A 25,427-nucleotide genomic window follows, 5' to 3' on the forward strand; every position below is an offset into this window, starting at 1 on the left:
GCCTCGCCCACTACAGTATGACTCACAAAAATGGAGAATACTCTTCTCATGCATTACTCTACCTATTGAATATACAGAAACTGTAGTATTAACAGAGAATTGCTTGTTCATCCCTCATCGCAAAAGGAGCATCGACATATTATATAGCGGTTTAGGGAAGTAAAAGACTCGAAAATGCCGAACTCATAACGCCGCCATATGCCTTCCAAAGTCAAGTGAATACAGTCAAGATCCAAGAGCCCAGCTTCCACAATCTACGATGGAGCAATGTGGGTAAAGAATCTTGCTATCAGTACAAAACATTGCAACCCGTCATATTGAACCGGCTATTGTCTCATGGACAGGAAACCGTCTAATCCATGTCCTTCGTGAGTCCCTTGCGCTCGTGTGAGTTGCGCGGGGAGTCTTCGTCGTCCGACCACTTGTCACCGTCTTCACCGACAGCGAAGATGGTCTCGCCGTCCAATGACTCCCTAGTTCGTGCGGCTGAAGGCACTGGCTTGGGAGGGACTGGCGACAGATCACGACGAGGTTCAGACGATGACTGCTCATCCAGGCCACCGAGAGCATCCTCTTCGTCCAAAGCTCCATTGAAAGATCGAATCTCGAATCCGTCATCATCTTGGGCGAGTTCATCACTCATGGCGAAGCGCCTGTTGTTGGCAGTAGGGCGCCAGAGGTAGGCAATAAAGGCCAAATCACAAAGATAGACAATACTCAACCAGCCGTCGAGCACAAACCATCGGCTCTTCCAGTGGTCAGGCAGGAAATCGGCCTCAGTGCGGCTGGCAAAGGCGAGCGCGTTGATGAAGATGAAGCCGAACAGCACAATGATACTGCCCAAGAGACAGTACCAGAGACGCTTGTACATCATGGCCTTGGTCTTTTGCTTGCGGTCGATAAGGTCCTTCATGGTTGCGTTCAGAGAACTCAAGGTCCAGACGTAGAAGGCAGTCAGGGTGGCCGCGAGTGGGAGTTCAATCAACAAGATCAAAATGCCGGCGGCTTCAGGAGTGATGGACAAGCTGGCGACGGCGTAGACGCAAGCGAAGACGAAATGCGTGATGCCGAGGATGCGAACGTAAATCATTGTCTTGCCCAAGGACGGCTTGACCACACCGTATCCCATACAGACAATGAGAAGCAGGAAGAACGAAAAAGAGGTACGGATTGCGTTGAGGACAGCGACGATGACCATCAGCGCCTTGGCACCGACGTTTAAGCCATGTCGGTTTTGGTAGTCTGATAGAGTTAGAGGAGAAAGCCAAGATATTCAGACATAGCATACCGTAGAAACCCCATGTCATCAACTGTTCCAGGATCAAGAAGACAAGGATAGCGGTGATGTAGTTTTGTACCGGCACTGAATGCGTTAGCGATGCCGTCGGTCATCGAATGGTAAGAAACGTACAGATATCGAACCGGTTTTGAACATATAAGAAGGCCCAGTATCTATTTCTGTCAGCCAAATCCGGTAACGCCGAGGGAGAACATACGCTCCAATCACCGCATAAACAATTGTCAAGCCTCCGTAGAACGGCAATTTGGGGATCTGAGCCGCTGGAAGCTCACCGTACGCATTTCGGAACTCCACGACAGCCTTATAATCTTGTCCAGAAAAATCATACGTACTCACGCAATAATAACCGGTTTTCTTAATGGGGTAGTTGATGGCTTCGGGGTTCTTGAGGTGCACGGCTTGCGAGATTATGCGGTACTGCGCGGCGTCGGTGGCATTTGGGGCTAGGAGGAAAGAGCCTAGTTGGCCGCGTGAGCAGAGTTCTTGATCTACGCTCTTTTGGTCGCAGATTGATACGTATTCCTGGAGTTTGAGGGTGAGCGGAGGGTCTCATCGAACAGGCAGACATTATTCGCATACCTCGGGATCTTCGGATATACGCCTTCCAATTAGAGGCTCATCGCTCCATTCGAATATAACTAGACTGACAAGGGGATCGCTATCATCTGTGACCGTAGATTTTGCGAACTTGGTAAGGATGAAGGGGTCGGTATTTCCTCCCCAAGCCTTGCGGCTATACATGCCCGAACATTGTAACCGATGAGCCGGATCTTGTGTCTGGAAAAAGAAACATTAGCTTGAGAAGCGAATTATGCTATCCCAGCTGTCATACCAATTCCGCCTCATTTGCAAGAGCTCGTCCTGTGAGCAAGGCGGACAGCCCAAGCGCCGTAATCCAGCTTCGCATCTTGTTTGACAATCGGAGCTATAAGACGGGGCTTCCTAGTCGGAAAAGGAATATTCAGTTGAGGTTGGTGATCATGCGAAAGGGGGTTTGAAAGATGAAAAGGCCAGACAACTTCCAGGACTGAAATTGGGATAAGCCAGCAATGGCCGATGAATTGTGGCTGACGCAGTGACGAGTACGGAGAAGTAGCTTGGAGAAGCGCGTTAGTTGACAGATTGGCTCCCCAGCCAGTGGCGCATACGCAAGGCACTGCATCACCGCCTGCTGCTTTCAATTCTCAATACCCTTCGCTGCCGCAGTGCGGACAATTCTGCCTCTGACAAAAAAACCCCCGCCTCAATTTCTTTACAACTGCTGAGACACGATCGCAAAAATGCCTGGAAAGGAGTTGTCAAATCCATGTGTGGAGTGCAAGGAGGCGGACTCCGTTATCACTATTCGGCGTCGCGCTCTGTGCGGGTAGGTTCTCCCTTCCAAAGCCTGCCTTTCCGCTTTCCTAACTTTTCTTCCCCGCATAGTGACTGCTATGTACGATTCCTGGGCTACAAAGTCTTCAAGCGCATGGAAAAGTATCGTCTTCGAAGAGGTCTACCGCGAACCGGTCCATGTCCAGTACTGTTGCCTTTGTCGTACGGTCTCTGCTCGTCAGTCTTGTTGCACATGGTCCACGCACAAGTTGAACAGCTGCTCGCGAAACCCCACGCTGAATCCTTTGAACTGCAGGTTCTCATAGTAGAACCTTCGAGCATTTCGCCTTCGATTCCGTCAAGAAACGAAACAATTGAGTTGCTTAAGGTGCAATTTCCTCAAGCCTCGTTTACTCAGCTTCCTCTACACAGCGTCTTCGAATACGCTCCGGGCCTGGACAGCATCCTGGCACAATATGCGGGACAAGGATTTTCGGACGATGCCACACAATCTTCAAAAGAACGTCTTGACGCTTTCCGCGCGTCTATCACGTCGGCTACCTCCATCGCAGACGTTGACTCTATCCTTCTGAACAGACTTATCGTCGGTTTCGCCAAGAGCAAAGGCTGCTTGGGGATAATATGGGGAGACTCGGATGACCGACTTGCTGCAAGGACACTGGCTAACGTCTCTACGGGCCGTGGTTCTTCATTGACATGGCAGGTCTCCGACGGAATGTCTCCTTTCGGCCTGGAATTCACTTTCCCGCTTCGAGACTTGTTCAAAGCGGAGCTGCAAGACTATGCCAATCTGTTCCCGAAACTCGTCAAAGTCATTACCCCGGATGCTCCTATCTCCGACAATGTTCTCACCAAGAACCTGTCTATTGACCAACTGATGATGCGCTACGTTTCATCTCAGGGCGCGAAATACCCTGGTGTCATGTCCAACGTGACAAGAACCGCAAACAAGCTTGAAGCTTCCCGATTGCCTACGGATGGATCTCGATGTACATTATGTACGACTTTTATTTGCAACCCGGAAGGAGCATCTAACATATCTACCGCCGATTCTGAAGCCACAAACATCTTTTGCTATGCTTGCGAACGCTCACGCCCTGAACTAAGCTAATCACAAAAAAGGCAACAAAAAAAAATTAGTACATCATTATCAAATTACCTCCGTGTCAATACTGTTGTGATGTCGGACGACATCATCTCCGGCCCGAGTCACGATAATTGCCGCTCTCCAAGTCAGTCTCACGACCAGGCCTGCCCTTCTTCGAGTGTGATTTTTGCGGCACCACCGGCTCAGTTCCACGCTTGGTCAGCGCGGGTCCCTCTTCATCATATCGATCAAATTCACTCGGCAAGCTCGGATCAATATCGTGACCATTCTGTCTCGCAGCCTTTTTGGCTCCTTTCTCGCGCAAGTACTTCTCGAGAGCGATCGCGTTTCGCGTATTGGCCTTGTACGCCGCATCCGCTAGATCACCAACGAACGGGACAAGACCGATGAAAAAGTCCAATACGATATTCATCATCATCTGCGCGCGCAACTTCGATGGGAGTCCACCATCGATACCCTCGCAGCTCTTCAACACCATCAATGCCAGCGCTGTGTCGGCTGCATCACCGATACTATACAATCTCGTCAGCAATCATCACAACACAAGGCGCACTAGCGGAATAACTCACAACGGTATCAACCCAATGACACTCCCCCACCCAAACTTCAGCCCGCAAAGACTGAAAAGACAAAGATCAAGCCTGTACGCACGGCGCTTCACCTTTGTGAGAACCTTGCTGTCATTTTCGGAAAGGCCAAGCGGGATGGCCTTGCGTCGCTTCTGTGTCTTTCTGCCAAAGGTGCGGCCGAGGCGCGACGCGGGGACTTCTTCAAAATAGGGGTCCTACATCAAATCGAATCTCGTTAGTTAGAGAATTAGAAGAAGCAATCTGGATTAAAGAACTCACCTCCTGCCCAAAATGATTCCTCGCCGTCTCACCAAGGATCTTCTTCCCAATGAAGGAGACTAGGAATGACATCACGGCGCTTTTCAAGTATATTCAGTGTAGTGTACGCAGTAAGAAATTCACAAGGTATGTATAGCTCGTAGGTAGAGAAAAGAGATGAAGGCACACAAGCAGGAGATTGAATAAATAAATAAGATCTGAAAATTCCGATCTACGCGCGTAACAACGGAATCGGTAGATAAATATATCCCTCCCTCCCTCTGGCGCCCTTCCACCCTGATTCCCACTGGCCTCAACCAAACCTTCCATTCAAAAACGTCATGCGCCAGCGCATTCTTGCAAGTGAAACCACACTGCACAGCCACATCCACATCAGCGGCTAGGCATTCACCAATGATGTCACTAGATTTTGTGTGGCGTAGATCCACTTCACATGTCATGATCGACGGTGTGGCTGGTGCTCTTAGCATGCTGTGTCTGGACCTTGAATGGGATGGATGGGGTGTTGGGAAGGCAGATTGATGTTTTTTCTGTTGTTTCGGGGTTGGGTTGTTGAAACGGGCGCTTACAGAGTAAGTGCTTTTCGTGGTGGCTGTTGCGGTGGAGAGTGTTTTATTGGTGTTGAGGCACCTAAACCTGGGACTCGGCGGCAACAGGTTTCGAGTTTCGATCTATGCATGCTTGCTTATACGAGCGGCAGGGGGCCTCGTATTGCATGACTGTATCGGGCATTCAGTCTCAGTCTCACGCCTTCGGCAGGACAAAGCAGATCCACAACCAAAGTGCATGAGGGAAGATGTTCAAAGAAAAGAGTCATGCTTCAGATCTGACAAAGGTTGTCATTACCTAAATATTTATCAAAGTATACTCGAAACATTGAATATAACAAAGAAAGAAAGGACAAGACAAGAACTCGAAAATCGCGCAGCGATAAGTAACGCCAGATGCAGCTGTGAGACCGGTGGGCGAGGGTCAAAATCTGTACTGTACTGTACCACCTATCTGTGCAAGACGAAACACTGCGCCGTAAGTGAAAGTTGCCCGAATCTACTTGCGAAATGACCAAGGTCTGCGCCGCGCCGAACAGTAAAACGACAGAAAAGAGAAAAAGAAGGTCTAGTGTTGGTGAACTGAGCCAAAATCAATGCTTTTCTTTCCGTTCAAATTCCTTCCGTGCTTCGGGATTCAGAGGAGTCGCAGGGTCATAGCCGACGCTCTTCACGATACCCAGGCCCTTGGTTTTGCCCTCGCGGAAGAGCACGCGGTCCCCTGGGGCGAGGAACTCGGGCCTTTGCATGAAGCGGAAGGCGACTAGAGCGCGATCGCCTGTTCGGATGTAGGGACGGTCGATGTCGATGACGGAGCAGGTTTGGCTGACTGCACCGACGTGAAGCATTGCTTGGTACCGGGGCTTGATGGTCGTTGCGTGCGAGAGGATGAGAACTGAACTTCGTTAGTATGGTTCGGACTGTTATCGGGGATTCACTTCATACCCTCTGCAACGAATTCTTTAAACACCTTTGGCTGCTGGTCGAGTTTTTTCAGAACGACCATGCCCTTTCGGACTTCCTTTCGCCGGACACGCTTGAGCGCAAAGGATCCGGACTGGCCGGCGAAACAGGCGTTTACTTGAATGCGCTTGCGCTCGATGGTCTTGATAGTGGTCGTCGTGAATTGGCCTAGGGAGTCGGGACCGACAAGGACTGTATCTCCGGCATGAATGACACCTGATTTGGCAATCCCTGACACTACTGTACCAACATGAGGGACGGAGAACGTATCATTGATCAAGAACTCAAAAGGCGCGTCTGGGTTGTACTGCCCACGGTACGGAAGGATATTCAAGAACGTCCGGACGAGCTCCAAGTTTTCTCCTGTCACGTTGGAGACCTGGAAGATGGGGCATATCCGCTGCGAGACGAACTGCGACGCAGTATTGATGGTCTCTTCCATGTCCTTGACGAAGATGGGAATTTTGCGCGCTCCAGGCGACTTGAGGATCTTGGTCAGCTGAGAAATAGTCTCTTGCAAGATCTGAGGAGGGCAAATATCGATCTTGGTGATGATGACCATGACCGGCACGTTCAACGCCAGGGCGATACCCAGGTGCTCTTTGCTCATCCCGATAAGGCCGTTGTTTGCTGCAACCATCAGAAGACAGTAGTTGGGGTTGCTGCTTAGCATACCAAAGACCGTAGTCCGCAGGTAGCGTTCGTGGCCCGCCAGGTCGGAAAACGAGATGACTTTGGCAGATCGTTTCCCGATCTCCTCCCAAGAGAGTTTACGTCCCTGGGAGCTGCTCACAATCTCGCCCTGGCCGTCGAAGCCCATGATCTCCAGCCCGACGGAGCTGGTCCTGCCGCTCTCAATTTCGTGCTTGTGGCGGAAGAGATTCACTCGAGCTTTACCACGGCCGTCGTCCAGACCTCCCTTGACGAGGACACCAAGCATGGTACTCTTTCCAGCATCGACATTGCCTACAACAGCCATGCGGATCTCTGCCATCTCCTCCACCGTTTCCGCAGGCTGCCGGATGAGAACCTTCCCCCAGCAACCGGATATAGGGCGTTTGGTGGTAGATTCCTTAGGCCCGCCGACATTGTATGTCAGAAGAATACGGCAAAAAGCGCGGAGGCTAGTTGCGGATTCACGCAGTCGCTGCAGAGCTGAGTTCCACTGCTCGAGATTAAGAGACATCGACTCCCCACCATCTTCAAGTCCGAGGTCGAAGACGGTTTCACCATGACCTTCGTCTATTCGGCTCTGCAATATTTCAGCAAGAGCTTTGATGCTCTCTTCAGACTTGTCTTCGGCGCTGAGAAGGAGGTCTTTTAGCTTGACCGTTTTCGGGTCATCGGACAAGCCCAGCTGGTCTAGAATCTCCAATTCCTCGTGATCCTCATGCATCGCAGGCTTATCGTTGGTGGCATTGTCGAAGGGCGCCGACTGAGCAGAGCGAAGCGACTGTTGCTTGTCCGCGTATTCCGCAAACTCGCTGAGCGCCTAGTGCAGATACGATGGTTAGTGGAGGCGCGGGGACGAGGGGGAGTGGAAGAGAAAGAAGCCCAACTTACAAGCTCGCCTCTCCGGCGGTCCTCAGCTGTGGGCTTCAAGCCGTCTGTTCGCATAATCGACTGATGTTTATGCGCAAGCGCAGTAGGTAAAAATAAATCAGAAAGCAATGATATCGCAAGTGGAATGTATATGGTATTAAGTAGGACGGTCGCAGATTAAGAGTCGCCTGTGGCGGTTTCAAACATGTATTCGTACGATCATTCTCCCGGGAGGAGCAAGAAGCAGACGATAATGGTTTGAGTAAATAATGAACTGAGTAGGATGCGATTGTAGGAGGGGGAAGAAAGGAAGAGGGTGAAGGGAGTTAAATAAGGACAAGGATGACGACTTACGGAAGCTTTATCGATAGCCGCGGACTGCCTCTTGAGTCATATGGAAGGGTCTTTTGCTCTGCCACACCACCACAGCACATCTATGGTCTACTAAAGGCTGAAACTGACTCAGTCTGAGGCTGTGTTTGTCAAGGCATAATTCTTTTACAGACTACAGGCAGGCTTTCTTTTCGAGGCTTTTGTTCATTGTGTTCTAGTTCCTAATCAACCTCTTGAGGAAACGTTTCGCGGTTCATCCGGCGGTTCTTGTGAGCTATGCGCCTGCAGCATAACACACCCAGGCGGAACTGATCGAAAGCGAAATGACGGTGAGTCATAAACCCCGGGGTCTGTGTCCGATAATCTCTCGCCCTGCCTGGGTTATGGTCGAATTCATGGCCCCATCATCGTGACTCGTGAAGTCGGGGAATCATTTGCGGAAAGTCGCGTTCAAACGAAGAGCACTACCCTCCAGAACTTGCTGTATGTTTGTATCTCATTCGAGGGGATCAGGCTTGGGGAGAAATCAGAACAACCGAATCACCTGGTTGGGTCAGTCGAGCAGCGCGGTAGGTCACGGGGGAGGGTTGATGACTACCTCGAACGAACAACATCTCTTCTTGCTTCTTGATCGTCTAAAGGGAGGAAGAATAGCTGTTAACTGCTGGACATGACACAGCGACGAGCAGAACGGGAAATCAACGTACTCGGATGGTTTCTTGTTCATTCTCGTCCTCCTCGACCACGTATATCGTCTCTTCGACCTCTCCTAGAACCAGGTTGCAATGACTGTCGTAAGCCTAAGGGGAACATTGGGAAATTAGCAGGTGCCTTGAAGATAGCTAGAATGCGACGATAGACGCACGTGTAGACGGCCCTTGAGCTCGCGATCACCCCGCAGCTTGACAAAGACTATTTCGTCAAGGGAAAGGCGGACGAGATCTAGGGGTTCAGAGACGGATGAGGTGCCTGCACCCTCGGTGTCGGCCATTGTATCGCAGAGAATGGGGATAAAGGAAGGGAGTGGTGTGCAACAAGCATCGTGTCCGCCTTGCAGCAGCGGCCGGAGAAAAGAGCAGCAGCGGTGCCAAGCCTGGCTACTTGATCTGGTTTAGTGCGCAATATCCCCTCACTGAGTAGCACTGCTGTACTTAGTAGTCAGTCCGGGGTACTACTAGCGCTAGTCTTTGTCCGACCATCAACACCCATGCTCCTGCCACTGACTGGCCACTGTACGACTGCAATATTACGAGCGCATAATGCTGAATCCTGACCAGGGTGCTTTCCCCTCTCCCCTGACAATGTCGTCTCTCCTCTCCCTTCCCATTCTCTACCCTCTCCTTCTTTTCTGTAATTGTTTCCAATGCGGGTGATTATAAGGCGCTACAATAGTCTGGCCACTCCTTTTACTTGTCCCTGTCATGGGCCTCCTCACCTGCGTCCTGCTGCGACCGCGCCACGGCTCGCCCGAGGCCTCACGGGCAGCTCGTCTATGACTTCTTGGAAATGGAACACCACGACAGCTCCGAAGCCGCCCAAACAAGACAGCGAAGTCGAGCGTACAGACAGACAGAAAAGTGTAGACAAGAAGGGCGTCTCACGCGACAAAAGCCCGAAGCAGAATGCTGTCCCCGCTCAGGACGTGAAGAACACAGGCGAGCTGAGGGACATCTTCTATTCAATCCTGGAAACGGCCCAGCCAGATCAGGTGATGGATGCTCTGCTTAATGGTGAATTCAAGGAACTCGTTGCTACAATGCCCCAGGCCGTCTTTATTGAGGCTCTACACCTACTCTCTCCGGCCTACTTCACGGAGCCGTACAAAAAAATCCTCAGACCAATGCATCCGAGTGCTGTCGAATATAAGCAATTCAAGCCAGAACAGACGATCTTTGATGACTTTGTCAATAAGCTCTCTGCCATCATCGCAATACGGCATGAGGCAGGACATACTCTCGGGCTTGCTGAGTACACCCATCTCCTCGATTGTGCTCGGTCTATCGGCGACGCAACGATGGCGGATTATGTCTGGCATTCCATGAAGCGACACCGGGTTGCCCCGGATTTCCAGTGCTACAATCACCTCATGGCCGCCAAAGTCTGGGATGGAGCTTGCACGGGGCTTGAGAAATATCGTCTGCGCGCATTACCCTTCAACTACAGAAAACGGAGATTTGGTGACAAGGGCTGGGAAGGCTATGGAACCGCAGGCCGAAGTGTGCGACCTCGAGTCCGAGAATTATTTAATGAAATGACAGAGGCAGGCCACGAAGGTGATGAGGCGAGCATCATCAACCTCCTCATGGCGTCCGCTCGCGTGGGTGATCACGGGGGGATTGGCCGCATCCTCAAAAGCATTTGGAATGTTGATGTTGATTTGCTGGTCAAGGGAGAGCCCTGCAATGTCACCGAATACGCTCCTACATCTCCCTATCACCCTTCGGGTCACCTTCTTACTGCGGTAGCTCATGCATATTGCACCAACAACGATCTTCAGGCTGCAATTGTGACGATTGGGCATATCTCCACTTGCTACGATCTTGATGTTCCTGAGTCGGTTTGGGACGAGCTCTTTGAATGGGCGTTTGTTCTGTCTCGCAGAAGAGGTGGCGCGGACGCGGAAGTGAAGAGCACAGGACATGACTTTGCCACCAAACCATTCTTCATTGGCTTGTTCGAGGAGATGACCCAGGAACCTATCAACGTCAAACCTACTGTGGAAATGCACATGCGGCTCGGCGTCGATGCATGCAGAAGTTGCTATCTACGACAGTTCTTGACCCACATTCGCGCCGCATACAAGATCATGGATGAGACAAGACGCAAGAGTATAGCTGCACGGAGAATTGTTGAATCGTATTTGCGATATCCACGTGCCGATGGCGAAAATATAGATCCTCAGATTCTACGATCCAAGGGCTTTGCAGATGCCGTCCATACCTACGATATTCTCCGAACCCTAGTCATGCAGCAGTGCAAATTCCTAGAGCGGCTCGCAAAAATTCTCATCTTTAAATTCGCTAGACCTTGGAATTTAGGACATGGAATGGAGCTAACCTGGCAATGTAGACTGCGTCCGCAGCTCTTGGAGGAGTGGCGTGACTTCCTACCGCAACAATTCAGAGCTCCCACAGAAAGTGGAGAGGTAACAATATCGGGAATGACCACTTTTAATCACCCCCGTTTGTACATCCATTCTGGTCTGCAACTCCGCCGCCCTTCCCTCGGAGACAACTTCACTCTGGACCAAGCCGACCTAGATGAAGTCAACGACGATGCCCTCTGGACCTACTACGAGAGTAGTCTTTCCAACCGTGACCGCAAACACCCTATAATCCAGCGCCTCTATGAACCCGTCCTGGTGGACTTTGCCGACTACGAAGCAGCAGCAAATCTCGAGGAACAAGTGCTCGACCACGAGTTCACCGAGACTGAGCAACTCTCGAGAGCGGCCGTTCTGCCGCAACAGCTCCATGCACCCTTCTGGCGGGAAAATGCCGAAGCGTCGGTAGATCGCAAAATTGGGGCTCTCGCGAGATGTTTTGGGTCGTTTCCGGGGTCGCCGGATGAGAGGCGCACTGCGTTTGACGCTATGGATTTTCACACCGTTGACCTCGAGCCTGTCGACTCTTCTTATTGACAAGGGATTGAAACGTTATTTGTTACTGATGATTTGTCGTTTTGATATTCTTGCTTGATCTCTGCGCCAAATACCTTGCATAATATAAAGGACAAGGAAAAGCAAGATGATTGTGGCGTTCCTGGTTGACTTTACGGAGTAATGAAGATTTCATGCTTTCATGTACGATTATGATGTTCCGAATCCTTCGAGGCGTTTTTTCTCTTTCAGATAATGAGCAAGCGAGTCCTATTCTATACACTTTTCCACTAGTAGTTTACATACTGTACAAGACCACCCACTCAATCTATAAACAACCAACCTCCCCTCCAGAACCCAAATACAACAAGACAAACTCTACACCCCCTCCCTCCTCAGATCATTAACAACCATATACCTCCCAATCCCAATCCACCCCCACCGAAACCAAACCATCTGGCTCTGATGCGCCTTGACCATAGCCGACTGCGCCGTCATCCACTCCCCCACCGAACTCACAAAAAGTAACCTCGCGGGACCACCAGCCTTCTTATCTACCTTCCTCCCCGAAAAAGACGATGAAGAAGAGGATGGGGAGAATACAGAAAACAACCCCTCCAAAACACCACCCGCCATCGTCATCGGCGCATCAAGAACACCGATGTATTTCCGCAAAAGACTCGTTGTCGTTAATGTATAGAGAGAAACGGGGCACGAATACCCAGACGCATCCCTCATTAACGTCTCCAGGAAATATTTCGACCCGTGGTACAGAGAGCGGTGGTTTATGTGGTTGCTTATACCATGTTTGTCGAAGGTTAGGAGGATGTCGATTGTTGATGTTGGTGCGGACGGTGTTTGGTTCTTGTTCTTCTTACGGGATGTTGAGGTTGAGGAGGTGGTGTTTGACTCGGGTGAGAATGTCTGCATGAGGAGTGAGGAGACGTCGGATTTACTCCACTCGTTCCCCATCCCATCTTGGAATCGCGGGTCGTCGAGGACGAGGACGTCGGTGTCGCTGCGGATGCCGAGGCGGCGCGCGGATTTGGTGAGTTCTGTGCGTCTTATATGGCCGAGGCCATCTGCGTCGCCTGTATCCCAGCGAAAGAAATCCCATTAGCATCCAATTCGCACTATAGTCATTCCCCCCCATCATCGCGGGGTAGAGTCCAAAAAGGGGTCGGAGACAGGCATACCACTACTCAAGCACAAAATCTTAATATGATTCCCCAATCCCGGCTTCGTAAGCGCCAGCAGCGTCGGCGCAAAGAACATCGCCTCGTCATCCGGATGCGCGATAAGCAGACATATCCGCTTATTATGGAACGTCGGGAACGTGCGTGCGAAAGGCGACGTCGTGGTGGACGAGAGCGTCCAGAAGAGGAACGCAAAGGCGATGGCAAAGCCGATTGATATGAGGGATTGCTGGCTGAGTTGCGGGGTTAACATTGCGGGTTGGCGGTGGCAATGGCAATAGCAATGGCAAAGTGGCTATAATATTGGTGTTTAGATTTGGGAGGGGTTGATATCGCGAGCGACGGTGTGAACAAGTGACGTTGGCAAGGCGCGACTTGGCGGCTTGAGGGATCGCGCTATGTGGAGCGGATGTGCGCCCCGGGTTGGGTGGAGTTGGGTTCGTGTCACGTTGGATGGTTCGGGCCATGTGGGTCTGATTTTCTATAGAGACGTCGTTTGTTGATGTATATTAGGGCTGGGGAGTATTTTAGCTACAGAACATGATTAATGATCCAAAAATGGTAAATAAGCTTGTTTATAGAAGCTGACTCTGTATTGAAGCGGAATACATATTTGCATGTTCTGTGTTCATGTTGTAAAGGTGCATGGCACCTACCCGGTATTTCCTGAAGAATTACAAAATATACATTGCTGCTCAACTCAAATGTGTGATCCAAGCTTTCTGCACTCTTTTCGGCCTCGGGTACTGTTAGTATACTCCTAATCCTCTGTATATCCTGCCCCACTCGAAGCCCTAATCGCCTGGGAGCAGCTCATAATGACCCCCTCTAGGAGCACGAATACCATCACAGAAATAAGAGTACGCAGCCAGCTGAACCAGAAAGTAAAAAGATAAACCACAAGAGGACTCGAACCTGCTTTTATTTGAAGACAGAGAGCCAGCCAATGGCCGCTAGCAGAAGCCAGTGAATGTCCTGATGAATCCGCCCAAAAAGGAAACCGGCCTGCGTCTTCACCACTCGACTATCAACCCCCTCAAAGAAGGCAGGCGGAGCTTCTAACGACTTAGGAACCCATCAACTCTCATATCTCTTTTTTTCGCATGTTTCAATTCTGTTTCAATGCGTAAATGAACGCATTCGGACGTGATATTGATTGAAATAGCTGTGTATCCAGTATAGCATCAAGTAACACACCCCAGAACGGGTGCAACCCAAAAAAGGCAAAAAAGTGAACACAGCGGGTCCAGATGGGCATCGATCCCTGGACATCAAAAAAGACGGGTGGGTGGGCGTATGTCGTAGTCTGTAACAGTGTCCCCGGAGGCCCTAGATCCCCTGCCAGATATTCAGCCTACGCCATAGGGCTTATATTTTTAAGATCTGTTCATAATTGATTTAAACAGGAGACCGTGTAAGCTATATTCGCGTTTCTTGCGTTCATCAGCAACGCTTGTTGCGTATGAACTGGATATTTATGATCTCCGTGCTCTGAGCTTTTGATTCAACACCAGTTTGAGCGTAAACAAGCTATGTGTTTCCTATGAAGAAAGGATGAGGCAATTGCAGCTGTTTGAACGCGTCCACCATGAATGCCTTCAATGAACAGAGTCCGCGCTCCTCAACCTCACAGGACTTTTCAGACAAAATGAATAATAGGTCTAAAATCCTCTCACTCGTAGCTCTCATTTCATGCCCATATCAGATACAAAAAGTCCCATGTTTCTCCTAGTCCCCTAAGAAGGGGGCAGAATGCGCAAAAAAAAAACGGGGGTGCTCTGTTCCTGGCCAGGGAACGAACGGGTGTGCAGCCGTGGTCTATAGTTCCCTCCATCCCGGGTCCGGGATTAAACTAAGGATATTCGCTTGCACTAGCCAGGGACTCTGTCTGGCGACAGGAAAATCTTTAACTTGAATTATATACCCCTCCGTCGTAAGCGTTTTCTGGCCTTCTGGCATCGTTCGAGCACACTTTCTGATCCAAACAGAATGGGATATTGTTTCTGAGTATATTTTTGCCTTCAGTTTGATATATATAAAGGGTTGTGTTGTAGGAATTAAAAAAGAAGCTGGAACTGAGCCGTGAAACGCTTCGATCTCAGGCAAAAATATGGGAAAAAAAAGTCATGTGCCTGACCACTCGACTACAGAGGGCCAGACTAAAAGATATTTCTGGCATTTGGTTCATGTAGTAAATGTGCCTAATGGGGTCAGGCTTCTGTTAGTCTCTGATGCTTCAAAGGGATGATGAAGGCATATATAGACATGTATCATTCGTGATATTGATATATAAGTGCAGTTGTAAGATCAAGAGCTGGTTTTGAGAAGGGTTGGCTGTGGTACTGGGGCCTCGGGATATATAGAACAGAGGTATACCAACAACTAGCCAAGGAATGTGCTTGATATACTTCAAACATGCTAAACCTATCTTCAAAGGTTACATTAGATCAAGGCCCTAAGATCTTCTTATCATGTTCACAAATTGAAGCTATCATATACCTCGTACTATAGCTGATGCTGGTAGACACGTTGTGAGGTACCATAGTAGAGGCCATGAATTGAACTCAGTCAAGTCTGGTAAGTTCTGGCCTAACCCAAAGTCAAACCATAGAGAGCCAAACTAACTAGTATCTGATTATGTACATCCATAAAAGTAAATATAGACGAGAACATTCATGCCGGACAGCAAAAGCGTGTGCTTGAGAGGATGCCTGGCCGGCTGCCGTCACTCTTCCCATCGACTTCCCAGCTCCTTCTGCCCTCCGTCCCTCTCAACCACCCCGACTGACGCCAGATTTATTCTCTCACCAGCAATTATCTCATCCTCCTATCGCTTTTTCTCTTTTCCCGACTCTCGATTGCACTCCCAGGCTAGCGACCAAGCTATTAATGTCAACAAATGACAATGGACAGCCCGAGTTCACCGTCTCCTGCACAGCTTGCTCTCGCTCTAGCTATTGTCAAATCAAAGCCGTCTGGAAGAGACCTCAGAGGCCAGCGACATCCACTTTTCATTGAAAAAAAACCCAGCTGACGCTCACTAGACTACATCCTTCAAATTCGAGCATCTATCAAATCCTCCCAACCCGCAGAAGTGTTTCACTCCCCGGAAAAGTTCTTCGACAGCGTTTCATTCTGGAAGCAAGCTTACGAGAAATCAGAAGCGGAGCAGAGCAAGTTACAAGACCGCATTTTCGAGCTCGAACAGCGGAACCATGAACTGGCGGAGAAATTGCGGCTGCGAGATAATGTCAAGGTTGAAGAGCTCCAGGGCGGAGCAACGGCATCAGATAAATTGAAGCGTCCAGCTACTACCAATAACGCTTCGCGAAAGCGGCCCAAGACACAGCTGGATCATACTGGATATGCTGCTTTTGCAGGCGTACGAAGTTACCTGGATGATGCGATCGGCCAGTTGAGTGATACTAGGAATCGTAAGGCTGTCACACATGAACTTTCGATCTGTACTAACATTTCGTTTCTTGAAGCTACAGGCTCTTTCATACGACACATCTATTCCCTCCGAAAGACCCTGCAAAAGCGATCGACCGATGCGAGGATAATCCAGGACGCTGTCGCCTTATGCGAGTCCTGCGAACACGAGGTTGCAAGCGTGATTCCCGAGACTGTATCAAAAGACAAATCTAAGATAATAATGCCCACAGAGTCCCAAATGTCGCATCTCGGGCTGGCCCTACATGGTACTGAGTCCGCTACCGTACTTCTCCTACAGGCGCTGAAAAAGCTGTCGAAGCCCGGCGGTAACGGAAGAGGAACAAAGCTTCTCACATATCATATTGTGTGCCTATACGGAGCCATTATCAACAGCCTGGGGAGATATTGCAAGGCTGTCGCCGCCCCAGTGGCTCCAACAGCCCTAAGTGGGGAACAGTACACCATGCAAACACGAAGCAAAACGACAAAGAGAACGAAGCCTAGCGGTGGATCCGATAAAGGTTCCGAGATACAGAACGAAGGAGCAATACAACTGACATCGCTGCTACATCGAATGCTTGCAAAGCTGGATCTGTCCCATACCGAGCACCGACAACTCCTGGAAGGCTTCCTTTACACCTTGCTCAACCGCGCCGGGAAAACTCTATGCCATTTCGTATTTCAAGACCTACGACTTCAGACTGAACTTCGGGCGGTCCCTGAGGGTTTGCCATTGCCGACTGGCTTGATAGATGCTAAGCTGGACGATAAATCGTTCGGAGGTGCACAAATGGACGCTGTCTATCTTGTCTGGCTGCTGCGGAAGGCTTTGGCAGTACTCGATGTGCAACCGTCTTCGCCAGACGCTGCATCGTCGACCCAAACAGAATTCATCTCTAGCATCAAGGCACGGTTACAAAGTACCCTTGTTCAAGCAGTTTTTGGCGAAGACTCGAGTCTTGGGAGGACTCTGGAACGACCTGGAAAGCCTGAAAGTCGTGAGATTGAGAGGCTCCTTGAAAGGAGCACACAAAAGTCCTCGATTCCAGAGTGGTATATACAAGAGGTTTGGGACCTTTTAGGGTGGGATATATTGAGAGAGAATAACGGTTTGTGATTTACTTTGCCGTATCATATGCAACGATGCTAACCTGTTGTCCTTGAAATGCTATATGTATATACGTCCATCTTTGTGAGAGTCTATTTTCTTGTGCCCAATGATAATTATACTATACCAAGCAAGGCATTATTTCAGATTCAAAATGCGAGCCGCGTTACCACCCAGGACATCCGCAACAGTCTCGGAGCTCGTCTCGAAAGTCGCTTGGATCGCTTTGTAGTTTGTCGTCACGCTCGGCCAGTCAGACTTTTTCAAATCTAGCGGAGGGAAGAACGGGTGATCAGTTCCTATAGACGGGTTAGTATCAATCGCTGCCCCCGAAGAACGATAACATACCAAACATCAACCGATCCGATCCCGAAGCAGCCATAGCAGCTTCCAGCCCCGGCTTGCCATAAACCACCGCATCAAGATAGATATTTGTCTTCAGCACATCCCACACGCTTCTTTGCGGCCCCTGTACGTTCCCACCACCAGAGATAAATTTTCTTTCGTGCAGAATACAGCTCTCAATTCGACCAGCCAGGAAAGGCAACGTACCGCCCGAATGAGCAAGTAGGATCTTCAGCCGCGGAAACCGATCGAATACACCGGAGAGCAGCATCCGCGTGACGGCTATCGTTGTCTCGAGTGGAAATCCCAATGCCAAGGGAAGAACATGCCCGTATCGACCCGTTGCTTCAGGGCCGCCAAAGGCTTCATCGGGGAGGCCGTAGTGCGGATGCAGGAACATGAGCGTGTCTGTTTCCTGGAGTGCAGACCAGACGGGGTCGAGCGTGCTGTCATCTAACCCCTTCCCCAAACCTGAAGTTCCCATAATCACACCGCGCAGATGAGGCAGCGTCTTCAACCGCTTGATCTCCTCAACGACAACATCCGAACTCGCACTCAGCGGCAACGCGCCCATAGCAAACAACGTCTCCTTAGCATCCAGCGCCAATTTCCCCTCCGGATCCGCAGCCTTGTTAACGCCCACACAAGTCGCCTCGAGATCATCATTGATTCTTTCAGCCCACATCTTCGCCTCAGCCGGTTCAACAAAGTCAAGCCACGGATTCGCGAGCGAGATCACGCTCGTGTTGATCCCGTGCTGTTTCATGAAGGACAACTTCACGTTGATGTCCCAGTAGGAAGCATCGACGGGCCGCCCGCGCTGGTCGAGTGGGATTGACGGGTCATCGTCGGAAGAGAGGATTATGAGTCGGGGGTCGGCGTTTACATCGGAGGGGTCGTGCACGTAGGGGACGGTTTTGCGCTCGCGCAGCATTTGCATGTATGCGGGGGGATAGACGTGCGTGTGGACGTCGACTACGAGGGGCATTTTGGCGGTGCAATTGGTTCAAACAATGGATGAGCAAAGTTGTAGGACGAAAAGAATGGAGAGAGAGAGAAATTGATGAAGGACAGCTGTTGCGGGGTTAACGTGATGCAGCATAAAGTATGCGCTCAACCGTGAATTGTCACATTGGCCGATCTACTCCATCCCGTACGACTTCCGTATCTCCAACTGCACTTTATCAAGATAAGAGCGTATCATTCTGCCTCCATTTTTAATCTCCTTATCTGCCCCGCGATTAGACCTCTCCAGGGACAGGCCAGTATATCAGATGATGCGGCGGTTTCCGATGGTATAACTGGCATAGATTGGCTCTCCCCGCTCTTGCATTGTCGCCCTGCCCTGTTCCACTGCTACATTCTCTCCACCATTTCAGATCTCTCTTCTCGTTTTGCATTTTTACACCTTTGCATTTCTTCACCTCTTTGTTAGCTTATCGCACTCGTGATATCATCATCACCCTCAATATGGAAGGGAACATGCCGCACCAGGTCGTCCGGCCCGTCACCGAACGGGTATCAAAAGACGGTCTAGTCATCCCAGTACGTATTTATCGTTCTTGAGAACCCCTTCCTACCTCCTCTTACATATCCTAACAATGAATATAGATCATCGACTTCGCCCCCTTCCTAAACGGCACACCGGCCGACAAGCACGCCGTCGCAATGTCCATAGTCGAAGCCTTCAAGTCCTCCGGCTTCCTCTACCTAAAAGACCACGGCATCCCGCCCTCCATGACCCTGCGCGTCTTCCGCGCAAGCGCATCCTTCTTCTCCCGCCCGCAAGACCAAAAGGATACACTGGGGTGGACAACCCCGCAGGCGAACCGCGGTTACGTCAGAACGGGCCGCGAGAAACTCACCCGGGTCGACGACGATCATTCGCAGCAGGATGATCGCCGCGCGAAGAACCCCGATATGAAGGAGAGTATGGAGATTGGGCGGGAAGGTGCAGAGGGGTTACCAAATCAGTGGCCTGATCATCTTGATGACGCTGGGAAGGAGTTCAAGGAGACGATGTTGGAGTTTTTTGGCATGTGTAAGGAGTTGCATGTCCGTGTTATGCAGGCTATTGCGCTGGGGATGAATCTCCCTGTGCACTTTTTTGATGAGTATGTTGATAAGGGGGATAATAATCTGCGGCTGCTGCATTATCCGGCTGTGCATAAGGATGTGTTTAAGAATAACCCTGGGAAGGTTCGGGCTGCGGAACATAGTGACTATGGATCTGTGACGCTGCTCTTCCAGGATCGTCGGGGTGGATTGCAGGCGAGGAGTCCTGAGGGAACGTTTGTCGATGTTACGCCGTTCCCTGATACGGTTGTTATCAATGCGGGTGATTTGCTTGCGCGGTGGTCGAACGATACGATCAAGAGCACGAAGCATAGGGTTATTGAGCCGCCAAAGGTAGTTGGTGAGGACGACGACGAGTCCGATACGTATCCCGAGAGGTATAGTGTCGCTTATTTCTGCAATCCGAACACGGACAAGTTTATCGAGGCAATTCCCGGGACGTACGGGGAAGGGGAGGATATCAGCAAGGCCAAGTACCCGGGGATCACGGCTGGGGATTACCTGGTGGAGCGCCTGTCTGCCACCTACTAGGCGATCGTTTCTCTTGAAAGAGCTTCATGGCTATATACGCGCTTCTGCAGCTTCACTCCACACATCCAGCATTTCCTAGCGTCATAGCGTTCAGTTCCTATATTGAGTCTCCGATCTAGTCTAGATCTATCTATTATCTATCCCAGTTCAATCTCAGCCTCTATCCGCCGTCTAATAAGTAGACTGCAAAACACTCAATCTTCCCCCATCCGTAACCGTAATATTTCCATTCAAATAACCACCACTGGCCCCAGCCATCCAAAGCACCAACCCCGCAATATCCTCCTCCCCTCCAGCCCTCGTTATCGGAATCATGCCCGGGTCAAACGACCCATCCGAAACCCCCTGGTCATCACCCTTGAAGTTACTCTCCGCCATCTCAGAGTAATAAAGACCCGGTGCAATACCATTAACCCGGATCTTATAGTCCATGAGCGTAGTCGACAGCGTCTTAATCAGGTGATTAACCGCTGACTTGGACAAATTATACGCAAAATCAAACGGAACCTTCCGCGAGAAGCCCGCAATGCTACTCGTCATAATAATCTGCGCCAGCGGCGACGACAGCTTATTCTTCACTGGCTCTCCACGCCGCTTGTTCGCTGCGTCGAGCAATGGCAAAAACGCAATCGCCGTATAATACGCGCCTGTCGTATTAACTTCAAAGACGCGATGGAAGTCCGCCATGGGTATACTCCATAGGTAATCCTTCAGTTCGGAGATAGAAGGATTCGATCCGTCTTCCTTGGGGACGATCTTTGCCGGTGGGCCGAGAACACCGGAGTTCACGATAAGCAGGTCGACGTGCCCCGTTTGGGAGGCAATTGTGTTGTATGCGGCCTCGAGAGATTCCTGGGATGTTACGTCGCCTGGTACAGGGATGATGTTTGCTCGGGTGGCTTCGGGGGCGCGGTTGATTGTTTCCTGGAGGGCGTCTTCGCGGCGGCCGACGATGAAGATTTTGGATGCGCCGTTTGTGGCGAGCGTTAGGGCCATAGTGCGACCGAGGCCTGTATATTGTTACTGTTAGTATCCGTGATATGGAGGAGTGGGTAAGGAGGGGGAGGGGTATGGATGCAGGTATGCGTACCGCTTCCGCCGCCGGTGATGACGGCGACGAGGCCCTTGATGCTGTAGAGGTTTGCGGCTTCGAGGTGAGACATGTTGAGTGTTTGAGAGGAATGACCGATGGCGTACCGAGGAGAGGAAGAAGAAAAAGATAAGTCGGAGCAGCTCCGGAGTACTTAAGGTATACCCGGGAGTATGGGCCAGTGTTGCGGGGTTGACAAAGTATGGCATCATTGCCTTTGGCCATTACAAAGCACTTATCGGGGCTCCGACAACGGATATCCTGCTTTGATGGAAGTGAGATTGGAGACAATCATTCTAGATAAGGCTTTGAGGATCTTAGATACTATCTATGAGCTTGTTGTAACAAGTGACTGGGGTCCCTGTGTATAGAGGCCGAAGTATGAGGCTTGGCTAACTCCGCTTACCTCCGAAGTGGAATTGTGTCATGTTCGTTCCTCTTCTCGAATCAACGCATCACCACGCAACAATCTTCAACACAACACCCTCAAATTCCATCGCGATGGACCCTCCACGGAACCGAAAACAGCGACGAGCTGCTGCTACAGCTTCGCAAGCAGATTTCTTCGATCCCGCCTCAATCCCCCTCGCTCGACCTCCGAAGAGCGATTCGTCGAAGAAAGATGGCAAAACATTGGTGGATCTGATACAAGACAGGCAAAAGGAGCTAGGAATCACACTTGACTCTCCAGGTTCAGTCAAAAGCATGGAGACGAAGTATGTGACGATCGATCCAAAGACTGGCGAGATGACCCCCTTGGACGATAGTCACGCGAGCACAACGGACAACGCTCGCGTAGAAGAAATTGCAAGTGACGATGAAGACGAAGAAACAGACGAGCCAGACCCAATCTCACCTCTCATCGACACCGTCCTGCTCTCAATACCCTTGACCGTCCTACATTTGACGCTCGGCTACCTCGCAGCCCACCAATACGCCCAAGAAATCAACCTCGACTTCCTCGTTCGCAACTCTTGCCTCATCGCATTCCCCGTGCTCACGCTGCTCATTCACCTCTCCCACGGACACATCATATCGTTTCGCAAGAAACAGTCGGACGACCAAGTCATCTCGCTCTTCCCATGGCACCCGGAAAAGGCCTCCCTCTCGTTTCTCCGCAAGCTACTCTTCCCACCGTCCCCGAAGACAATGGTCTTTTTACCGGCCGCCGTTCTGCTGGGTAACAAGCTCATGGCTATGACGAATGAGGAGACATATTATGCTGTGATGAAGCAGGCACCGGCGATTGGGACGCTGTGGGTTTGGTGTATCTTGGAGCTTCCGCTTGGCGCTACCGTGCTGGGCGCGCTGGGGCCGTTGCTTTGGGGTGTTTATGGGAAGGGATACGGGATAATCTGAGAACTGAACTTGGATATTTGGGAATCGAGGGGTTGCATGCGGGGAGCTTAGAAACGGGGCATGCCAGACGTCGCATCTCGACTCTCGCCCGTCACCTGTGATTATGAAGGGTATCGCGTATCACCTGCCGTGGTTTCTCGAACCGAGCTTTTTCTTGCGTTTTAGATGCGCGATACGTTTGCACCCCCTGCGTCGAGGGATTTGAGAATTGAACGAAATCATCTCGCCCGGTCATCCGGAGATTGAGTCTACATTAGCACTCCTCGCGGGCCAACGAATGTTCTCCAGATACAAGAATTAGGTGCGGACGCATACATGAACCGTGGGGTGTTCGTTGATGTCCTGCCTCCTGGGTCTTGGTCAACGCTGTCTTTATGTCTTGGATGTGCTGAACGTGCAGCGTGCTCATTTAGCCCATGCATTGCAGCGGTCAGGAATCAACGACGATTTTAACTTGCGAATATTCGAGGACGTTGTCATCTTGCAGCAGTGATTGAAGCTCTAACGGGAATCGTGGTACCACAAGGCACCCTGCTTGTTGTAGGCATGCGGCCGTGACCAGAATCAATGACGCTTCCACATGAACGCCTTCATCGAGAGATATTCCGGACAAGGAACCCATGACTCTGGTTACCAACCGGCATACCTTTTTCTGGTATCCGTTCAAGTCCCGACTGCATGGAACCGCTGACGAACCATTACACGAACCGTTCAGAGAATATGTCTAGTTCAAAGCCCACGTTACACGACAAGGTACAATGTCAACAACATCTCCCTGGTACAGTCTGTATTATGGCCCCTGGATGAAGTAGACCCCGAGACGTTTCTTTGTTCCATATACAAGACCCCGATGCGGTGTGCAGAACTACCTAACCCAACCCAACCCTTTAACCCTCTCTCCGCAGAGTCCGTTGTGGTCGTCTTGGTTGGCGATCAAGGCCAATGACAGTGGTCTGTTCAGCTTCTGGCGCCCAGATACTGCAGACTCCGGCCGTCTCCGTCGGCTCCGCAGCCCGCAAACCTACACAATCCTAAATCCTGCTCTAGTTCCGATCTAATGGTGCCTATCATGATTATCATCCGGGCTCCAGCAGATACTATCTGTATTTTCTCAATCAGGAAGGAGCCATCCGCCGATCAAAGTAGTACTTTTCAGAGACCAGACCCAAAAGTGGCGCCTTCACATTCAGCATCGTCAACATCAAATCCACAATTTCTCGCGTAAAAAGAGACAGTTCGTACGCACTACGTACTCCAGGGCTGATGTGTGGAGACTCGTGCCATCCGATCCGACTATTGAGCACTAAATCTTAGACCATCGGAATCCCTCGTTCATTCGTAGGGACTCAGCACGAGCACTGGGCCGTGCCTCACCAGCATTCAGTCAGCACTCAGCACTGTCTCATCAATCTGCCATTCGCAGGACATGGGACTACGAATTGCGACGTCCCAGATCGGTCTGACTCAGCTCAGCTCAGTCCTGACCAGAATCCAGTCCACCGGTCTAGTCTCACCCTCAAGCCGATACCCACCACCCAGCTGAACCAGTGAACCACTCACATGTCGTCTCTCGACGAGGGCTTCGCTCGGCTCGGCCTCGGCTGATCGTCGCCCTGACGGCTGACAGCAGCCTGCCAGGACCAACTTCAGACCAGGACGGACGGGTGCACGCGCCTTCGTTTCCTTCGCTAGTTTGTGGAGCGTATACTTTGCCTTTCACTTTGCCATCGCCGTTACCAAGGCATTATCGATTTGACTTCCCAAACTTCAATGGCAATTGCCGCGTACTTTCGTCAGAGGCCACGAGGCGAGTGAGGCGAGGCGAGGCCAGAGTAGACGAGTCGGCAGATAAGGATCATTGATTTGACCCGAAAGTGAAACTTGGATTGACTCGGCTGGTCCGGTTGATCATGCTTGCTTTTTTTCGACTCCGGTCACTTTGCACTGTGCACTGCACAAGCACTCAGGCATTGGGGTGTGGAAGTGGACAGTCAAGGCACCGAATACTGTGCGTTCTGATTGCGACTCAAGTTAAGGATTTGAACGAATGATTGCACTGCGATGCAGCTGTACCCTAGCTGTTTCCTGTAGGTCACCGGTTAGAATGCAGCGCTTACCCTGCATATGATTATGCTCATGCTCACGCTCAACACCGTCAGTCAGGCATAAGCAGCCAACCCTAGAATCTCGAGCCGGGCTCCTCAAAACGAGGCGCCATTCATCAAGAATACTGTCGACGACCTTGACTCCGTATACTATCGGCAATAGTACTAGAATCCTGATTCTTCGTACCGGCGTACGCCGTGCGCTGTACTGTACCCTAGTTATATCTGCACGACGAATAGAAATATCTAACGGACTCAATTAAACTTCCCAGAACCCGGCCGCCACGCATGACTCGCCCGCAGACGAAGTTAAGCTCGGATCGCTTCGTATGGGTCTGATTGGCGTTGTGCTTTTTTGTTTACTCGAGCTTGTGTAGATCTAGGATTGGGTTTGGGGGTCGGGGACTTTGTGGTCTGTGAGCACGGATGTGGAAGGAGTCGAGTTATTTAGGGGCAGAGGTACGGAAGAAAGAGCTGTATATTGAACAATCTGGATGGTTGCGTAGATTCAATGGTATGTAATTTTAATTCAAGTTCGAGAGAGCGTGAATCAAGTGACTATGGTGAAATCAAACTAGCACCGGGAATGCAATTGTGTTCGTAGGTA

The 25,427-nt window shown here is 50.6% G+C and overlaps 15 protein-coding genes across 15 annotated transcripts; 6 read left to right on the plus strand and 9 right to left on the minus strand.

Annotated features, from left to right (window-relative positions):
* Nucleotides 1–45: 45 nt before the first annotated feature.
* On the minus strand, nucleotides 46–2,489 carry BDV14DRAFT_166881 (putative integral membrane protein (Ptm1)). The gene is made up of 6 exons (XM_073767573.1): nucleotides 2,133–2,489; nucleotides 1,880–2,077; nucleotides 1,497–1,822; nucleotides 1,412–1,452; nucleotides 1,289–1,363; nucleotides 46–1,242 (listed from the first exon to the last, which is right to left on the minus strand). Exons 1-6 carry the CDS (start codon nucleotides 2,205–2,207, stop codon nucleotides 353–355), a joined length of 1,605 nt encoding a protein of 534 aa, XP_073631826.1. The 5' UTR covers nucleotides 2,208–2,489; the 3' UTR covers nucleotides 46–352.
* Nucleotides 2,490–2,541: 52 nt separating this feature from the next.
* Nucleotides 2,542–3,938, plus strand: BDV14DRAFT_132019 (uncharacterized protein). The gene is made up of 2 exons (XM_073766136.1): nucleotides 2,542–2,666; nucleotides 2,726–3,938. Exons 1-2 carry the CDS (start codon nucleotides 2,581–2,583, stop codon nucleotides 3,744–3,746), a joined length of 1,107 nt encoding a protein of 368 aa, XP_073631827.1. The 5' UTR covers nucleotides 2,542–2,580; the 3' UTR covers nucleotides 3,747–3,938.
* BDV14DRAFT_132028 (DUF4112 domain-containing protein) lies at nucleotides 3,788–4,829 on the minus strand. Its single transcript, XM_073766138.1, has 3 exons — nucleotides 4,592–4,829; nucleotides 4,313–4,527; nucleotides 3,788–4,255 (listed from the first exon to the last, which is right to left on the minus strand). Exons 1-3 carry the CDS (start codon nucleotides 4,661–4,663, stop codon nucleotides 3,829–3,831), a joined length of 714 nt encoding a protein of 237 aa, XP_073631828.1. The 5' UTR covers nucleotides 4,664–4,829; the 3' UTR covers nucleotides 3,788–3,828.
* BDV14DRAFT_132044 (uncharacterized protein) lies at nucleotides 4,472–5,219 on the minus strand. Its single transcript, XM_073766139.1, has 2 exons — nucleotides 4,592–5,219; nucleotides 4,472–4,543 (listed from the first exon to the last, which is right to left on the minus strand). Exon 1 carries the CDS (start codon nucleotides 5,059–5,061, stop codon nucleotides 4,711–4,713), a length of 351 nt encoding a protein of 116 aa, XP_073631829.1. The 5' UTR covers nucleotides 5,062–5,219; the 3' UTR covers nucleotides 4,472–4,543; nucleotides 4,592–4,710.
* Nucleotides 5,220–5,692: 473 nt separating this feature from the next.
* BDV14DRAFT_132026 (putative GTP binding protein (GTPBP1)) lies at nucleotides 5,693–7,961 on the minus strand. Its single transcript, XM_073766137.1, has 3 exons — nucleotides 7,666–7,961; nucleotides 6,085–7,594; nucleotides 5,693–6,034 (listed from the first exon to the last, which is right to left on the minus strand). Exons 1-3 carry the CDS (start codon nucleotides 7,717–7,719, stop codon nucleotides 5,733–5,735), a joined length of 1,866 nt encoding a protein of 621 aa, XP_073631830.1. The 5' UTR covers nucleotides 7,720–7,961; the 3' UTR covers nucleotides 5,693–5,732.
* Nucleotides 7,962–8,401: 440 nt separating this feature from the next.
* Nucleotides 8,402–9,006, minus strand: BDV14DRAFT_132048 (U4/U6-U5 snRNP complex subunit LSM3). The gene is made up of 4 exons (XM_073766140.1): nucleotides 8,843–9,006; nucleotides 8,685–8,777; nucleotides 8,576–8,612; nucleotides 8,402–8,521 (listed from the first exon to the last, which is right to left on the minus strand). Exons 1-4 carry the CDS (start codon nucleotides 8,966–8,968, stop codon nucleotides 8,487–8,489), a joined length of 291 nt encoding a protein of 96 aa, XP_073631831.1. The 5' UTR covers nucleotides 8,969–9,006; the 3' UTR covers nucleotides 8,402–8,486.
* A 218-nt stretch (nucleotides 9,007–9,224) lies between these two features.
* Nucleotides 9,225–10,121, plus strand: BDV14DRAFT_166889 (uncharacterized protein). Its single transcript, XM_073767574.1, has one exon. It carries the CDS (start codon nucleotides 9,693–9,695, stop codon nucleotides 10,017–10,019), a length of 327 nt encoding a protein of 108 aa, XP_073631832.1. The 5' UTR covers nucleotides 9,225–9,692; the 3' UTR covers nucleotides 10,020–10,121.
* A 101-nt stretch (nucleotides 10,122–10,222) lies between these two features.
* BDV14DRAFT_166890 (uncharacterized protein) lies at nucleotides 10,223–11,851 on the plus strand. Its single transcript, XM_073767575.1, has one exon. The coding sequence runs from the start codon at nucleotides 10,229–10,231 to the stop codon at nucleotides 11,615–11,617; it is 1,389 nt and encodes a 462-aa protein (XP_073631833.1). The 5' UTR covers nucleotides 10,223–10,228; the 3' UTR covers nucleotides 11,618–11,851.
* Nucleotides 11,831–13,128, minus strand: BDV14DRAFT_166891 (PIG-L family deacetylase). The gene is made up of 2 exons (XM_073767576.1): nucleotides 12,772–13,128; nucleotides 11,831–12,666 (listed from the first exon to the last, which is right to left on the minus strand). Exons 1-2 carry the CDS (start codon nucleotides 13,022–13,024, stop codon nucleotides 11,954–11,956), a joined length of 966 nt encoding a protein of 321 aa, XP_073631834.1. The 5' UTR covers nucleotides 13,025–13,128; the 3' UTR covers nucleotides 11,831–11,953.
* A 2,548-nt stretch (nucleotides 13,129–15,676) lies between these two features.
* Nucleotides 15,677–17,323, plus strand: BDV14DRAFT_196680 (uncharacterized protein; the record flags this gene model as incomplete). The annotated part of the gene is made up of 3 exons (XM_073772498.1): nucleotides 15,677–15,689; nucleotides 15,816–16,205; nucleotides 16,266–17,323. The coding sequence occupies 3 exons, from the start codon at nucleotides 15,677–15,679 to the stop codon at nucleotides 17,321–17,323; spliced, it is 1,461 nt and encodes a 486-aa protein (XP_073631835.1).
* A 48-nt stretch (nucleotides 17,324–17,371) lies between these two features.
* Nucleotides 17,372–18,853, minus strand: BDV14DRAFT_166892 (amidohydrolase family protein; the record flags this gene model as incomplete). Its single annotated transcript, XM_073767577.1, has 2 exons — nucleotides 17,663–18,853; nucleotides 17,372–17,613 (listed from the first exon to the last, which is right to left on the minus strand). Coding segments are annotated over exons 1-2 (1,141 nt in total), but the record flags the coding sequence as incomplete, so codon positions are not given.
* On the plus strand, nucleotides 18,851–20,380 carry BDV14DRAFT_166893 (isopenicillin N synthase family dioxygenase). Its single transcript, XM_073767578.1, has 2 exons — nucleotides 18,851–19,204; nucleotides 19,271–20,380. Exons 1-2 carry the CDS (start codon nucleotides 19,130–19,132, stop codon nucleotides 20,264–20,266), a joined length of 1,071 nt encoding a protein of 356 aa, XP_073631837.1. The 5' UTR covers nucleotides 18,851–19,129; the 3' UTR covers nucleotides 20,267–20,380.
* On the minus strand, nucleotides 20,381–21,663 carry BDV14DRAFT_166894 (SDR family NAD(P)-dependent oxidoreductase). Its single transcript, XM_073767579.1, has 2 exons — nucleotides 21,357–21,663; nucleotides 20,381–21,276 (listed from the first exon to the last, which is right to left on the minus strand). The coding sequence occupies exons 1-2, from the start codon at nucleotides 21,427–21,429 to the stop codon at nucleotides 20,438–20,440; spliced, it is 912 nt and encodes a 303-aa protein (XP_073631838.1). The 5' UTR covers nucleotides 21,430–21,663; the 3' UTR covers nucleotides 20,381–20,437.
* Nucleotides 21,664–21,782: 119 nt separating this feature from the next.
* On the plus strand, nucleotides 21,783–22,715 carry BDV14DRAFT_196684 (uncharacterized protein; the record flags this gene model as incomplete). Its single annotated transcript, XM_073772499.1, has 1 exon — nucleotides 21,783–22,715. One exon carries the CDS (start codon nucleotides 21,783–21,785, stop codon nucleotides 22,713–22,715), a length of 933 nt encoding a protein of 310 aa, XP_073631839.1.
* A 1,555-nt stretch (nucleotides 22,716–24,270) lies between these two features.
* On the minus strand, nucleotides 24,271–25,315 carry BDV14DRAFT_166896 (uncharacterized protein). The gene is made up of 2 exons (XM_073767580.1): nucleotides 25,093–25,315; nucleotides 24,271–25,025 (listed from the first exon to the last, which is right to left on the minus strand). The coding sequence occupies exons 1-2, from the start codon at nucleotides 25,108–25,110 to the stop codon at nucleotides 24,747–24,749; spliced, it is 297 nt and encodes a 98-aa protein (XP_073631840.1). The 5' UTR covers nucleotides 25,111–25,315; the 3' UTR covers nucleotides 24,271–24,746.
* Nucleotides 25,316–25,427: the final 112 nt, after the last annotated feature.

This window comes from Aspergillus stella-maris (assembly GCF_047715825.1).
Source record: "Aspergillus stella-maris strain CBS 113639 unplaced genomic scaffold BDV14scaffold_7, whole genome shotgun sequence".
In the NCBI taxonomy this organism is placed as follows: domain Eukaryota; kingdom Fungi; phylum Ascomycota; class Eurotiomycetes; order Eurotiales; family Aspergillaceae; genus Aspergillus; species Aspergillus stella-maris.

Excerpts from the sequence above, each read along its gene's own strand:
- BDV14DRAFT_132019 (XM_073766136.1), top strand. The coding sequence starts at position 2,581 with ATGCCTGGAAAGGAGTTGTCAAATCCATGTGTGGAGTGCAAGGAGGCG. Across the intron at positions 2,667-2,725 it reads CGGCGTCGCGCTCTGTGCGG|TGACTGCTATGTACGATTCC; the intron begins GTAGGTTCTCCC and ends TTCCCCGCATAG.
- BDV14DRAFT_132026 (XM_073766137.1), bottom strand. The coding sequence starts at position 7,719 with ATGCGAACAGACGGCTTGAAGCCCACAGCTGAGGACCGCCGGAGAGGC. Across the intron at positions 7,595-7,665 it reads ACCGCCGGAGAGGCGAGCTT|GCGCTCAGCGAGTTTGCGGA; the intron begins GTAAGTTGGGCT and ends TATCTGCACTAG. Across the intron at positions 6,035-6,084 it reads TAAAGAATTCGTTGCAGAGG|TTCTCATCCTCTCGCACGCA; the intron begins GTATGAAGTGAA and ends AACGAAGTTCAG.
- BDV14DRAFT_166889 (XM_073767574.1), top strand. The coding sequence starts at position 9,693 with ATGCTCTGCTTAATGGTGAATTCAAGGAACTCGTTGCTACAATGCCCC.
- BDV14DRAFT_166890 (XM_073767575.1), top strand. The coding sequence starts at position 10,229 with ATGACAGAGGCAGGCCACGAAGGTGATGAGGCGAGCATCATCAACCTC.
- BDV14DRAFT_166894 (XM_073767579.1), bottom strand. The coding sequence starts at position 21,429 with ATGTCTCACCTCGAAGCCGCAAACCTCTACAGCATCAAGGGCCTCGTC. Across the intron at positions 21,277-21,356 it reads CATCACCGGCGGCGGAAGCG|GCCTCGGTCGCACTATGGCC; the intron begins GTACGCATACCT and ends AACAATATACAG.
- BDV14DRAFT_166893 (XM_073767578.1), top strand. The coding sequence starts at position 19,130 with ATGGAAGGGAACATGCCGCACCAGGTCGTCCGGCCCGTCACCGAACGG. Across the intron at positions 19,205-19,270 it reads AAGACGGTCTAGTCATCCCA|ATCATCGACTTCGCCCCCTT; the intron begins GTACGTATTTAT and ends CAATGAATATAG.
- BDV14DRAFT_166881 (XM_073767573.1), bottom strand. The coding sequence starts at position 2,207 with ATGCGAAGCTGGATTACGGCGCTTGGGCTGTCCGCCTTGCTCACAGGA. Across the intron at positions 1,823-1,879 it reads GTATATCCGAAGATCCCGAG|GAATACGTATCAATCTGCGA; the intron begins GTATGCGAATAA and ends CTCAAACTCCAG. Across the intron at positions 1,243-1,288 it reads GATGACATGGGGTTTCTACG|ACTACCAAAACCGACATGGC; the intron begins GTATGCTATGTC and ends TAACTCTATCAG.
- BDV14DRAFT_132028 (XM_073766138.1), bottom strand. The coding sequence starts at position 4,663 with ATGTCATTCCTAGTCTCCTTCATTGGGAAGAAGATCCTTGGTGAGACG. Across the intron at positions 4,528-4,591 it reads GGAATCATTTTGGGCAGGAG|GACCCCTATTTTGAAGAAGT; the intron begins GTGAGTTCTTTA and ends GATTTGATGTAG. Across the intron at positions 4,256-4,312 it reads GTCATTGGGTTGATACCGTT|TATCGGTGATGCAGCCGACA; the intron begins GTGAGTTATTCC and ends GAGATTGTATAG.
- BDV14DRAFT_166891 (XM_073767576.1), bottom strand. The coding sequence starts at position 13,024 with ATGTTAACCCCGCAACTCAGCCAGCAATCCCTCATATCAATCGGCTTT. Across the intron at positions 12,667-12,771 it reads GATTTTGTGCTTGAGTAGTG|GCGACGCAGATGGCCTCGGC; the intron begins GTATGCCTGTCT and ends GCTGGGATACAG.
- BDV14DRAFT_132048 (XM_073766140.1), bottom strand. The coding sequence starts at position 8,968 with ATGGCCGACACCGAGGGTGCAGGCACCTCATCCGTCTCTGAACCCCTA. Across the intron at positions 8,613-8,684 it reads ATGAACAAGAAACCATCCGA|ACGATCAAGAAGCAAGAAGA; the intron begins GTACGTTGATTT and ends TCCTCCCTTTAG. Across the intron at positions 8,522-8,575 it reads AGAGATGTTGTTCGTTCGAG|GTGATTCGGTTGTTCTGATT; the intron begins GTAGTCATCAAC and ends TGACCCAACCAG.
- BDV14DRAFT_132044 (XM_073766139.1), bottom strand. The coding sequence starts at position 5,061 with ATGCTAAGAGCACCAGCCACACCGTCGATCATGACATGTGAAGTGGAT.